Raw genomic sequence first — 12,939 nt, forward strand, 5'->3', positions numbered from 1 at the left:
ATGCCTTTAAATATAGAAAGTTTTACAAGGGCTAATCTGTGAGCCATTTTGTTCCGTACGGTATGCCTCAGCTCAGTATTTCCTCGTGTCGGCTCGTGTGGCACAATTGATATGTTAAATAACCCCTTTGCTTCTGACATTCGCCAACAGTTTAATTACTGCATATCAAACATAATTGCCGTAATTGGCTGAGCTTGTACACGTGTATGCAAAGGTCACCTTCTTGAGCTTCCGTCTAAAACGTTGGTGCTGCACCTACAAACTGTCAGTCAGTCTAGAACCTGCGTATCGCATCAATCATGTTGGCCGCTGAGACCGTTGACTTTTTCCGTGTTCAATCAATCTGCCTGAGAGCTATTGGCATTGCTCGAACCGATTCGTTCCGTGGGAGAGTTCTGTTCGCGTTTAGCTTCTTCACCGTGCTTGTCATGAAGCTGGGCACGGTGATGTTTGCCTTCAAACACATCGACCAAATTATGCTGCTATGCGATTGTCTGGGGCCCACCTTCACCGCCTACCTGGGGCTGGTACGGCAGTACAATCTACTCCTGCATCGGTCCGAGCTGTGGAGTATCGTGGACGAGTTTGCGGCATTGAAGAATTCGCTCCAGTCGAGCGAAATCAGGATCGTGCAAAAGTACAACCGCATCGACCGGTTCCTCGCGTGGGCTTATTTGATTACGGCCATGTCAACGGGAGTGCTATTCGTGGGAGTAGCGCTAGTACTGGTTTTCCTGTCGGAGAAATCGGACTGGAAACTACCGCTGCTGATGGAGTAGGTTGCCTGGGGAGATTCCCAAGTCCAAGTGCTCTACACTCTCTTACCACCCAGCTGTCTATATCTGCTCTTTCCTTGTCCGTAGCTTCCCATTTGATGTGAAACATCCGGTGACCTTTACAATTTTCTTTGTCTGGTGCAGTGTGGCCATATTTTGGGTCGTGCTGGATTGTGTGGCGTGTGATTCTACGTTCGGTACATTTTCCTCCTGCCTGGTGGCCCACTTCGTCATCATCCAAGAGCGTTTCGAGGGGCTTCGCTTTGACGATGGTAACCGGGAGCTGAAGAAACTCATCGAACACCACAAGTACATACTACGTATCTCCGATCGTGTCATCAATGCGTACAAAAATGTCATTCTGAATCAATTGCTCATCTCGTCGGTACTGCTCTGTATGCTCGGGTTTCAGCTAGTCATATCGGTGGGCACGAACATTATGGTGGTATATGTGGCGTACGGGATGGCCATTACCATACAGGTTACCTACTACTGCTACTATGGATCACAGCTCTACCACGAGGTGCAGACATATCCACCCAATCTGTGGGAAAACTAGAAAAACTAAATCCCCTTCTTCGCTGCTGTCAATTTCAATTCTAGAGTACACAGGTGCATGATGCTGTCTTCAAAAGCAAATGGTATGATGCGAGCGTTGGCACCCAAAAAATGTTGATCAACTGTATGATGAGAGCGAAGAAACCGGTGAATGCAAAGTCGGGCTTTACGCAAGCATCTTTGCCCACGCTGAATGCGGTATGGTGGTAATATGTAATTAAAATTGATTTTGAGTAAGTGACCTTGTGTGGTTGGTGTTACCTCTTTTCAGATTTTAAATTCAGCTGGATCGTACGTAGCTCTACTGATGTCTCTGATGGAGTAAAAGGTTGTTTCAATTATTAAAGTAAAAACAACACTTAGAGTAAACGTACCTGTAGTGGTGGTAGTACCAATAGTGGTGGTATTGCGCTAAAATGCATTGCATACGATAAATTAAAAGTAATTAAGTTATTTATGTTAGTGTGAATTGTTCTCTGGCCTTTAACAAAGGGTTTAAAAGATAAAAGGGGCCATTCCATTACTCAATGACCTAAAAATCCATTATTTTGTGAAATGTGTCAATATTTTTTCAAAATCCTTAGGATTTCATAACGAAACTCTTTGTTAACATTCTAAATGACCACATAACAAAGCAATTATTAGTTTTTTTAACATAATTGTTATCAAATGATGTTGTTATATTAACTTTTTTCCTTTTGGCCATATTAACATATTTTCAAGTGTTTTTATACGATAGTGCCATTATAGGTACGCAAAATAGGCATGTTCCTGTAGTGGTGTTAGTTATGAAATCAATAAAAACAAAACATTTTAGATTTTTTCCACAAAATGTTGGACATGTCGTACCGTTTTCATTAAAATAAGCAACAGAAATAGCTGAGCGAAAAATCGACCTCAAATCAAGTACATTCTTCCGGGTGTGGGTTGATGGAAGGTGTGATGCAGTAATTTAGTCATTAGTTTCATCTATTCTTACGAAAACAGCTTCAAAACTAAGTTCCATTGATATTATACACTGTTTTTGATGCATCTTTGTTTACCACCACTATAGGAACTCAATACGACGACTATAGGAACAACCATACCACCATTACAGGTACAACGAAGCAGTCGCAAAAATATATTTTTTTCGTAAAATTGATGTGTTTCATTGTAAAAATGGTTGTGATTGCAAAGATAAAACATATTGCAATTGCTATGTGCTAAAATATTGATGTATTTACCTTTCTGACACTTTACATCAATTAAAACACATTTGTACCACTACAAATTGCACCACTATTGGTACTTTTATCCTAATAATCCTAAACGTGAAATACATTGTCACGCGATAGTGGTCCTAGCTGCACAAGAAACAATAAGTATTCAAATGGAACTATCCAAAATCAATATTTAACATAGTTTGCAATAAATAATTGTGAACATAGATTAAATGTATCTGTCGTGTATTTGTCTAAAGTCTAAACTGCTCTGCTATTTATCTTCATAATATTTATGCTACTCTGTTACCATTTCATCCATCACATTTACTGTCGATTTCCATCCTCTATTGGCCTTTTATCTGTTTAAATAATGTAGAGTTATAGAAAAAGCAATGGACATTATATTCTGTGTTTTAACTGAACCCAAGTCATTCTGCTTTGCAACTGTCCCGCCGTCAGCATTGCAGGATCGGCCGCAAACGCATTCAATAATATCCGCATCTATTGTTAATAATATCCGCATTGCATTGTTCTAACGAAATCCCAGCACACATCAATACAGCACAGTAAATCTTAATAACTATATTAGCACACGTAGTCTCAAATAAAATAATACACAGTAAGGATTTTGGGCCGGTCTGGTTGTACAGTCGTCAACTCGTACGACGTAACAACATGCCCGTCATGGGTTCAAGCCCCGAATAGACCGTGGCTCCATACGTAGGACTGACTATCCTGCTATTGTAACAATAAGTCAAGTCACTGATAGCCAATGCTCACTTCACTAGTGGGTACAGGCAGGCCTTGACCGACAGCGGTTGTTGTGCCAAAGAAGAAGAAGAAGGATGCTCCCTCTTTCTTACAGTCTTTCTTACACGGCGGCTCACAGGATCTGTTGACGTGGACGGCGACAGTGCAGGCGTATGTGTATATGTATCGTACACTATGTTTCGTATGAAGTAAATAAAATAAATGGTCTTACAAACCATTATAATTGTGTATTGTGATGGAAAATACATCGAACAGGATTCGAACCGTTTTCCTCTCGCTTGATTGGAATGTTCATGGAATGTTGTTTTTTTTAATATACCCTTTGCACACGACATCATTATTGATGTCGGCATTCAAGCAATGGATTGTAACGGTCACCTCTGTGGTAACGCCAGACGGCAATTAATATGCAGTAGCTTCGCTGATCTGTTGCTCTCTTTACGTTGTATGATGATATGATATAAGTGGTGTATTGTTACCACTGTACACTTATCATAAAGGTTGGTGAAATTTGTGTTATTATACGATTGTAAACAATGAAACATTACACAATTGCAATTAGAAGTCAGCATTGGGGTGTTTTACGATACTAGCCAGCTTTTTGTATGGAGTTTGACACTTGGCGGCGGAAATCATGGCAACATTTCATATAGAATTCACAGGGATCACAAAGAACATTCACAGGGATCATTGTAATCCATTGAATCAGAAATAAACAAAAACTGGTGTAAAATAAATGCTACATAACGATTAACTTAAAGTAATCTTATAACTTATTCTAAAAAATAAGCAAATTGAGATATCTGCAATAATAATCCGAGCTAACAAGGTAAGGTAGCCGGTCTCATGGTACAGTCGTCAACTCGTACGACTTAACAACATGCCCGTCATGGGTTCAAGCCCCAAATAGACCGTGCCGCCATACGTAGGACTGACTATTCTGCTATGGGGGGATCAATAAGTCACTGAAAGCCAAGCCCACAAGTGGGTTGGCAGGCCTTGACCGGCATCGGTTGTCGAGCCAAAGAAGAAGAAGAAGAACAAGGTAAGAAACAAGAAAATAGAATAAAAAATGAAATAGAAGTGTATGAAAACATTAAGAGAAAATGAACCGGAATAGCCACACAGACACATCTAATTATGTGTTTTCTTTCATCCACAATCTTTAACAATCTTGATGTATGCTGCGAATCAATAAATTGCGTTTATTTTGAAAATAATCAAGTGAAATTTTATAAAGTTATAGTGTAATAATCCAATCAAATATCTCAGTAATCGTTTGCCAAAAATAAGTATCGTTTAACACGTATTCACTTGAACCAGGTTTAAGTTCTGGCAATGACAGTGTTGGTGAAACGGATCTGCACCTGCGACGTTGCCATGTTGGTGTTACCGCGGGTAAAATCGGTCAAACTTCTCACAGCGGTTGGCATGCGGCGATCAAACGGATAACCCATCGGGCGTCGGTCAGGGTACAGCTGGTCGCGCAGTCCACAGAACGAGTGCGAATCGTTGCAGTTAACATTCCTGGCAAGAGAGAAGTACAAAATGATTACTACCTAAGCAGATACAAAACAACGACCACAATTCCATACTCATCAAACTCCTGGTTGACCGTATCATCAGCGTAGTTGGAGATCATGGCGAATAGATCAAACTGCATGCCTTCGGGAGTGCCCTTCGGAATCAGCAGATGATGCGGCCAGCCGCAGTTGCAGAAGCGGAACTGTTCCGTGCTTGGCTCGTTGATGTTAGACAGCGCGACTTGACGGAAGGTTCGCTCGTACGGAATGGTTACACTGGATTGTTCCGAGCGGCGGACGATGTTGTTCGTGCCAGGGTTTACTGCAAAATAAATAAATAATAGAGTACTTATTGTTGTTATTGCAAGTATAGACTATTGAATATACTTACGGTTAACGGTGAACTTGTCCAGCTCAATCATCAACAGGCGTTGCTCATCCATTGTCAGACCAGTGTTGCGTTCATCCACCTTCGGTCCAATAAAGATGCGGCACGTTCCACGGCGTGTAGCTCCGCTAGTGTTGTTCACCGTCAGTCTGAAGGTGAACGGCGCGTGCTGCAGATGCGTGAACGATGCAAACACGTTTCCTTCCGGTCCGAAGTCGAGTCCCGTAGCGAGATCAACCTGCGATCGTTGCCAGTACGTCAGCAGCACATTGGCCGGTGCATTGGCACGGTTCAGCTGCACTCCAAGCGATTGGATTTGGATGCCATTGTAGTTCAGCTGATTTGCATTGTACGGCTGCAGCGTGCGCTTGTAGCGATGGAACATGTTGTCCACCTGAGCGTGCAGACGGTAGAACGATGGATCACGCATAGCGGTCTGGAACTCGCCCACCACACCGTATCCCTCCAGGAAGCGATTATCTGGGTCATGGCTGTACGCGATGATGTTGTGCAAGTTTCCGTGATAGTTTCCATAGAACTGGCTGTTCACCGACAGTGCCGACGGTTCCATGATGTTACCCAGCACATCGATACCGGTGCGCTCGTCCAGAGGAATACGATTACCACCGGGCTGCATACAAGGTAAATCATTATTTTATCGTGCGATTTTATTGTTAACTAATCTACTTACGCCCACGACGTATCCACCGTCAATGCTTTCGGCAATGCGGGATTCCGAGCGTTCAAGATCGCTCACGGTGAAGATAACACTATCATCCACGCGATTGATATCCTGAGAGCGGTATAAAATCATCAATGATCATATGTTCCGTGGATCATGGTTTTAAGTACTAACCCTCAGAACGGTATTCTGTGGACGCGGTGGGAACGCCCGGTTATTCAAGCTGCGAATAATCTTCGGGAAGTATCCTTCCGGCAGAGGCTCACGCAGGTTTGTCAGTGGTCGTACACGAGCGAGACGATTGCAGAAGCGCTCAACATTGTAGCGAGCGATCAGCTGCTGGTGCATGTAGTAGAACAGCTCACCACGGCGGTCCTTGTTGACGACACGGTCGGGACCCTCGCCCGGATACACCAGATGCCAATGCCAATGGTGAAGATTCACACCGATGTCCTCGCGGAAGTAGGCCAAACGCTGCTCATCCTCCCGATCGGATGCAGTATAGTTCATCGGAATATCAATAGTCATCTAAACCGATGTAAAGAAAACGATACAGTGTTAGGTCTGATTGTGCAACATGTCCGATTGTGCTACCCGGCACTTACTCTGTTCTCGGCCTGTACGATGGCACCCTCCTCACGGAGCTTAGGAAATACGCTCGGATCAACGAACGAGTCCGGGAACAGCTCCAGGAACGAGGGAATGTTCAGATCCTTCGTATCCGGACGGTGCTGAATCGCAACGGACAGCGCGTACTGGAACAGGATCGGATTCAGTCGATCACGCGAGTAAGCCGCCACGCTCATCAGCGTCTCAACGTCCGGCTGGTTCATAAACAGATTGATAAGATTGCCCGCAATTTGACGGTGCTTTGGGTTGAATAGCGAAAAGCCTCCACGGCGCGGTACAGCCTCCGCGAAGGAAATGGCCGGCGGCGACACATTCCTTACGGGGATGCGCGTATCGGCATCGTTTCCGAAGCGGCTCTGCAGTGAGGCGCCGATCGGACGGTACCGCTCCGTCAGGAAGTTTTCCGGTAGGTCGACCACGGTTTTGCCATTGTCCTTTGGGTAGAACGTTGGCTCCAGTGGGCGCTGCAGCAGGGCCAGAAGCTTCTTGTTGTCCGACATCGTTGCTAGTATTGGTGGCTAAACACTTTTGACACTGCACGACACACTGTTAAGAGCAAGCACTCACTCTATTCGGTTGATCTCGTCAAACTGTTGATGATTGTGACGATCTGCAGCGTCTTATATACGAATTAGATTGCGCTCAAACCACGCCTAAATATAACGATAATTTAGATGGATATTTTTCGGACGGCAACCACCACTATCGCTCCGCGGTTCGGGTCGACCAAAATTATCAAGATTTTCTTTTTCGTGTGTGTGTATTAAGGTCCATGACAATGTAGCAACAGAAACAATATATTTTGTCAAGCATTGGAAGCGTTGTGGGATGCAAAGAAGTGATAAGCAAGTTCAAAAAATGATTTAACGTTTAGAAGAAGAAGCACCATCAGCTCCAAAGATGATATATCAGACGATAGCAATTGCATAAACTGCGAGATTTTTTAAGATATTTTCTTCAATTTTCTTGGAAAAGGCTTTCATTTTAAGAATTATTAAAATATTATACTCATGTTGGTCGATTTGTTTTCATTAAATGTATTATTTAAATATGTAACTGAACACATTCCTGATTCTGATTTGAACGATGGTAAATAATAACGAAACTATAGCTTGCTTATCGCGCAATTTAACCACTACGTTCGGTTAATGACCTAGACGTTAGATAAAAGGCCTGCATAACTAGTTGCAAAAATGTATCTATGCTTATTCGAACATAAAAAATATAAAAATGTTCCAATGAGCGACAACATAAATAAATATTCTTTCAATTCTTTGTATGATGATGACAATAATGTTTTTAGGCAGGTTTAGTTTTTTTTTAAATTATAAGAGCATCGTCGATCATGTTTATGTGGGGCGGTCCCGTAGTACAGTCGTCAACTTGAACGACTCAATTACATGCTCGTCTTGGGTTCAAGCCTAGAATGGATCGTCCCTTCGTAGCAGGTATTGTCTATCCGGCTGCGTGATAATGAATTAAGTCTAATCAAACTACGTCTAATCTTGAAGGAGCATTTGACGTTTGTGTTTTAAAAGAGAAAGGATATCCGTATTTTATCTAGCCCTACCTTATTCAAACGTAAGTGCCTAAATCAGAGATATCAAAATGTTGGCCCATGGGCTAAATGTGGCCCGCGAAGACTTTCGGTGTAGACTGCGAGCCAACATTTATTTTACATTTCAGCTTCTACCGTACATGTCGGTAAATTCTTTACACCTAAAATATAAAGTAATTATTCCACTTAGCAACATGCCCGTCATGAGTTCAAACCCCGAATGGACCGTGTCCCCATATTATCCTGCTTCGTGTAATCAGTATGTCACTGAAAGCCATGCTCACTAGTGGGTACAGGCAGGCCTTGACCAATAACGGTCGTTGTGACATTGAAGAAGAAGAGCAACTTCGCAGGTTTCTCTACTAGCTGTCAGACCATGCAACGGTATAAAACCTTGTCGGTGTTTCTTCCTACTTTATCTCTATGCATACTAAAAAGATAATAAATTCAAAAACTGTTCGAGTTATACAAGAAAACCCAAAAATGGTTAAACAATCAATGATAATTCTGTACATCTCCGGTGAATAAAATGTTATAGCCAATATTATAATGACGAGGTATACGATATGTACGGCGACCTCACTGTCGTACAGCGTATAAAGCTCGACAGGCTCCGGTGGGCTGGCCATGTTGTACACATGGAAATGGACGACCCAGCCCGTAAAGTCTTTCTAGGCCGTCCACAAGGAGAGAGGAGGCGTTTTATTAGTTTTTTTTTCTTTTTTTTTCTTTCACATCAAAGTTTTATATATTGTAACGTAACTGTAATCCAAAAATGAAAAAAAAGTTCTAACGATCTAATTTTTGTATCATATAGTATCATATAAAAACTAGGCTACGGCCCGTGTTACTATTTGCAGTAGCATTATTACTGCAGGTTTAATTTCAATGGAAATATCGACACGAAATTTAAATAAGATATTTAAATTTGATTCAAAATTTAGCATTATGAACTTTATAAGTTATTTCTAAATAATAAAAATAAATTTGAAGTTATCACTAATGAATCAGTTAATGGGGGCCTTCACGATTCTAGTTAGTTTTTTGTATGGAGTTTGACAGTTGGAGGCTGAAATCATGTAAACACTCCATACAAAACCACACAAAAAACTAGCCTGCAATTTTTAGTCTAGATTATTCTAGCCACAAAGCTAGAATTAGATTCGAGTACCTGCTCGAAAACACGGTGTTGTTTACATTTATCCCAAGGTGCATTAAAGAGATCACGTGATGGAATATAGAATCAAAGTGTATGTAGTTCAGGTGGTCTCATAGCATGTTTTTATAACCAAATTTGAATATCACTTTTTGACAGGATGCGTGAGAACTTTTGTTTAAACAAGCTTTCTGGAGGCTTGACGAATACCCAAAACACTCTTAACATCTTCATTCAGAAGCAGAAGCGATAAAAATCAGCCTTCTAAATTCATACACCTTGGGATAAGCCCACCTGTATATTATACACACTTAGATAGCTGCTCGAAAACTGCTATACAATGCAAACAGCTGACAGGCTGAAATTTCAGCCTACGAACTTCAAACGGAAAGGGCCCCAATATTGGAACACCATTAAACTGGTATGCCAAACCATAAAATTAAGCAAATATTCATTTTTAAGCATTGCGCGTGTCCCACCACAATGAACAATATATTTTATTTGTTTTTATTTACTTAAGTGATTTAGAACACTTTCATATCCTATCATTTCATTCAACGGTTCCATGGTTTAACCGTTAACTGTACGGCTTCGTATCATGATCGTCTTAGACATGGAATTTATGAATATTAAGTTCAATCATACTGGACAGATTTGGCAAATCTGCATTTCTAACGATAAATTAAGGCTGAACGAAACAAAACAACCTATCCATTTTTAATGCTATTTTTCTTTCTGTATAGATATTTCTGCTTAAATATGCATTACAAACAATTTGAGATAAAAAAAAATTCATTGCATGCATGTTAAAAGTTTATTCATAAATCGTTATATATTGTTCAATAATTGCATCGTTTTTTGTGTTTTTATTAGTTTGTGGGACGATCGATAATAGTATTCATGAAACGTAAGGTCACTGTCGCCAATCGCATGTTTTTGTACGGTGCAACAAAATCAGCCACTGATCTAACACCGTTCGATGCTCTTCTATCGAATGGAAAGCCCATCGCACGACGACTAGGGTAAACGCGATCCCGCAGTCCGCAGAACGCGTAAGAATCATCGCACCCAGCATTCCTGTTGGTGGTCGAAAGAGAAAGCATTACAATATAATAGCAACGGGTGGTCGGCACAATCTGTATGCCACTTACTCATCGTAGTTAACGTTAGCGTTATCGTCTTCAAACCGAGAGACCATTGCAAACAGGTCAAACTCGATGCCGTTCACATTTCCTTTCGGCAGTAGCATATGTGCCGGCCAACCGCAACCACAGAATCGCGATTGTGCATTGCCTGCGTTAGCCTGCTCCACGTTACCAAAGGTCCGCTCGAAAGGAATCGTAACGCTCGTGTTGGACGACTGTCGTACGATGTTGTTCATGCCGGAGCGCACTGAAAGCAACAAACTCGTTATTGGTTTAAGCCGGTCAGCATATAATGTCCCACGGATTCATACAATTTACACGGAAGCTGTCCAGCTCGATGGCCAGCAGACGACGATCCTCAAAAGACAAAGGGCGACCCTGCTCGTTTTGGCGCGGCAAGAGAAAGATCCGTACCGTGTCTTGTCTGTTTGAGCGAGCAGTCGAATTGATGCGAAGCCGATAAACGAATGGAGCACACTGAAGATGCGTGAAGCTGACGAAGGCACTGCCTGCTGCAGAAAAGTCTATTCCAGCACGCAGATCAACTTGCGAGCGCTGCCAAAACGTTACAAAACTGTTGACAGCGCCACCAGCGCGATCGAGCTGCGTTTCAAGCGCTTCCAGCGTTACGTTGCTATTAGAAAGTTCGGCCGTGGTGTACGGAGCGAGACGAGCTTTGTTCCGGAGGAAAATATTGTCGATGAACTTGTGCCAGCGATAAAAGATCGGATCCCGCATAGCAGTTGCTACACCTCCCATCACTCCGGACGATTCCAGATACGTTCCGCGTGGATCGTGAATGAAAGCCAGCAGCACATGTCCCATGTTGTGCACATCACCGTACAAATTGCGATTGATAGAGATGACCGATCGTTCAAGAATGTTACCCAACACGTCTATACCTCTTGTTTCGTCCAGAGGCACTCTTACACCGTCATCCTGCAAACATCAATGAAGGATCGTAATCAAAACATCAAACAATTCCATCCCACCCAGTACATACACTGACAGCAAATCCAGCATCGATCGCCTCTAGTACGCGGGGAAGCCACGATTCGATATCAGCTATTCTAACCTCCAACCGGTCAGCGCTGCGTGCAACGTCACTGATCATCATCCCGGGATATCGGGGACAGAATGTGCGATTGTTGGATGTACGCAACAACTTAGGGTAGTAGGCTTCGCGCACCGGTTCGCGCAGATTAGCTAAGGGTTCAATTCGTCCCAGTCCTTGCGCAAAACGATCAATCTGGTAGCGGGCGAGCAACTGCTGGTGCATGTAGTAGAATAGCTCGCCCCGTCGATCTTTCCGCACAACCTCTGGTGGCCCAGAAGCGGGATATACCAAATGCCAGTGCCAGTGGTGCAGATTTACTCCAATATCCTCTCGGAAGAATGCCATTCGCTGCTCAGGCTCTGCATCCGTTGCGGTATAGTTCATTGGAATGGGAATCGCCATCTGTCCAAGAGTGTTGAGGTATGGAAACATTATCCCCTTAAAACAGTTAAACACACCCAATACTAACCCGGTTCTCATCCAGCACGATTGATCCTTCTTCCATCATCCTAACCTGGGCAGCCGGATCAATGAACTGATCTGGAAACAGGTGTAACAACGACGGTACGGACACGCTCTTCGTGTCCGGACGATGCAGCAACGCCACGGACAGTGCGTACTGGAACAATGGTGCATTCAGACGATCGCGAGCGTAAGCGGCCACATCGACGAGCCTATTCGCATCCGGTTGATCCAAGAACAGTTTGGTCAGCTTTCCAGCCGCTTTTCGATGTTCCGGATTGAAAAGGGAGAACGAGTCCCGCCGTTTAATCCACGTGGCGAACATAAGATCCGGCAGCTCGTCCAAATCTTTGATTGTCACCACCGTTGGCGGCACGCCCGTATCATTGCTGACTTGCGACGAGGCAGATGAATTTGGTCCGAAGCGATTGGCCAAATTTTGCCCAATCGGACTATAGCGCGAGGTAAGAAAGCGCTCCGGAATATCGTAGAAAAGTGTGCCATCGTTCTTGGGAAGAAACAGTGGCTCCAGCGGGTGTTGCAGAAGTCCGTGAAATTTCTGTGTTAAAGTGGCCATACTTTACACTTTAGAAAGGTTAAATAAGATACGAATTAGGCTTTCCACTAAGAATGATACGAATCTATTTCACAAACGGAGTATATATACTAAACAGCGATGGTAATTGATGCAGTTGCGTACAGCGATCTGTGCATGTCTTTGTATGTTTGGCGGCATTGATAGAGATGTACCGAAACATGCAATAAAAACCGCAGAATTTTTTGGTAAGGTAACAATGACCTCCTAAAATCAAACGTTTAGTTGACCTTGAGCCAGCTGCGTGCTACACTACTGCCTGCACTGTTATTATAAGTTCAACGACCAATGTGTTGTTCAACCCTGGGTTAAGATTACACAACCTATTCAGAAGCATATTGCGGCGATGATAACAGTTTGGCACGCAAGATAAGCCTGGGTATGTAAAAATGTGAGTAATTTTGTGTTGTTACTTGCATTGCGCTGTATTAGA

General features: G+C 42.9%; 3 protein-coding genes across 3 annotated transcripts; 1 reads left to right on the plus strand and 2 right to left on the minus strand.

The window, feature by feature from the left end:
• The first annotated feature begins 297 nt into the window (after positions 1 to 297).
• LOC121592234 (odorant receptor 47a-like) lies at positions 298 to 1,659 on the plus strand. Its single transcript, XM_041913639.1, has 4 exons — positions 298 to 775; positions 864 to 1,299; positions 1,380 to 1,532; positions 1,606 to 1,659. The coding sequence occupies exons 1-4, from the start codon at positions 300 to 302 to the stop codon at positions 1,657 to 1,659; spliced, it is 1,119 nt and encodes a 372-aa protein (XP_041769573.1). The 5' UTR covers positions 298 to 299.
• Positions 1,660 to 4,490: 2,831 nt separating this feature from the next.
• LOC121592421 (phenoloxidase 2-like) lies at positions 4,491 to 7,134 on the minus strand. Its single transcript, XM_041913845.1, has 6 exons — positions 6,509 to 7,134; positions 6,078 to 6,431; positions 5,913 to 6,014; positions 5,225 to 5,852; positions 4,906 to 5,155; positions 4,491 to 4,837 (listed from the first exon to the last, which is right to left on the minus strand). Exons 1-6 carry the CDS (start codon positions 7,031 to 7,033, stop codon positions 4,636 to 4,638), a joined length of 2,061 nt encoding a protein of 686 aa, XP_041769779.1. The 5' UTR covers positions 7,034 to 7,134; the 3' UTR covers positions 4,491 to 4,635.
• A 2,920-nt stretch (positions 7,135 to 10,054) lies between these two features.
• On the minus strand, positions 10,055 to 12,528 carry LOC121592419 (phenoloxidase 2-like). Its single transcript, XM_041913843.1, has 5 exons — positions 11,919 to 12,528; positions 11,396 to 11,851; positions 10,704 to 11,331; positions 10,399 to 10,639; positions 10,055 to 10,324 (listed from the first exon to the last, which is right to left on the minus strand). The coding sequence occupies exons 1-5, from the start codon at positions 12,486 to 12,488 to the stop codon at positions 10,117 to 10,119; spliced, it is 2,103 nt and encodes a 700-aa protein (XP_041769777.1). The 5' UTR covers positions 12,489 to 12,528; the 3' UTR covers positions 10,055 to 10,116.
• Between the last annotated feature and the right edge of the window lie 411 nt (positions 12,529 to 12,939).

Source organism: Anopheles merus, chromosome 2L, assembly GCF_017562075.2.
Source record: "Anopheles merus strain MAF chromosome 2L, AmerM5.1, whole genome shotgun sequence".
Classification (NCBI taxonomy): Eukaryota; Metazoa; Arthropoda; class Insecta; order Diptera; family Culicidae; genus Anopheles; species Anopheles merus.

Bases quoted from the DNA above. Each gene is read 5' to 3' on its own strand.
- LOC121592234 (XM_041913639.1), top strand. From the start codon at position 300: ATGTTGGCCGCTGAGACCGTTGACTTTTTCCGTGTTCAATCAATCTGC. The intron at 1,300-1,379 runs GTGCAGACATAT...TTTCAATTCTAG, and splicing joins GATCACAGCTCTACCACGAG to AGTACACAGGTGCATGATGC. The intron at 1,533-1,605 runs GTATGGTGGTAA...ACCTCTTTTCAG, and splicing joins CTTTGCCCACGCTGAATGCG to ATTTTAAATTCAGCTGGATC.
- LOC121592421 (XM_041913845.1), bottom strand. From the start codon at position 7,033: ATGTCGGACAACAAGAAGCTTCTGGCCCTGCTGCAGCGCCCACTGGAG. The intron at 6,432-6,508 runs GTAAGTGCCGGG...ACATCGGTTTAG, and splicing joins TCGTACAGGCCGAGAACAGA to ATGACTATTGATATTCCGAT. The intron at 4,838-4,905 runs GTATGGAATTGT...CTCTCTTGCCAG, and splicing joins GTCAACCAGGAGTTTGATGA to GAATGTTAACTGCAACGATT.
- LOC121592419 (XM_041913843.1), bottom strand. From the start codon at position 12,488: ATGGCCACTTTAACACAGAAATTTCACGGACTTCTGCAACACCCGCTG. The intron at 10,640-10,703 runs GTATGAATCCGT...TGTTGCTTTCAG, and splicing joins GGACAGCTTCCGTGTAAATT to TGCGCTCCGGCATGAACAAC. The intron at 10,325-10,398 runs GTAAGTGGCATA...GACCACCAACAG, and splicing joins GCTAACGTTAACTACGATGA to GAATGCTGGGTGCGATGATT.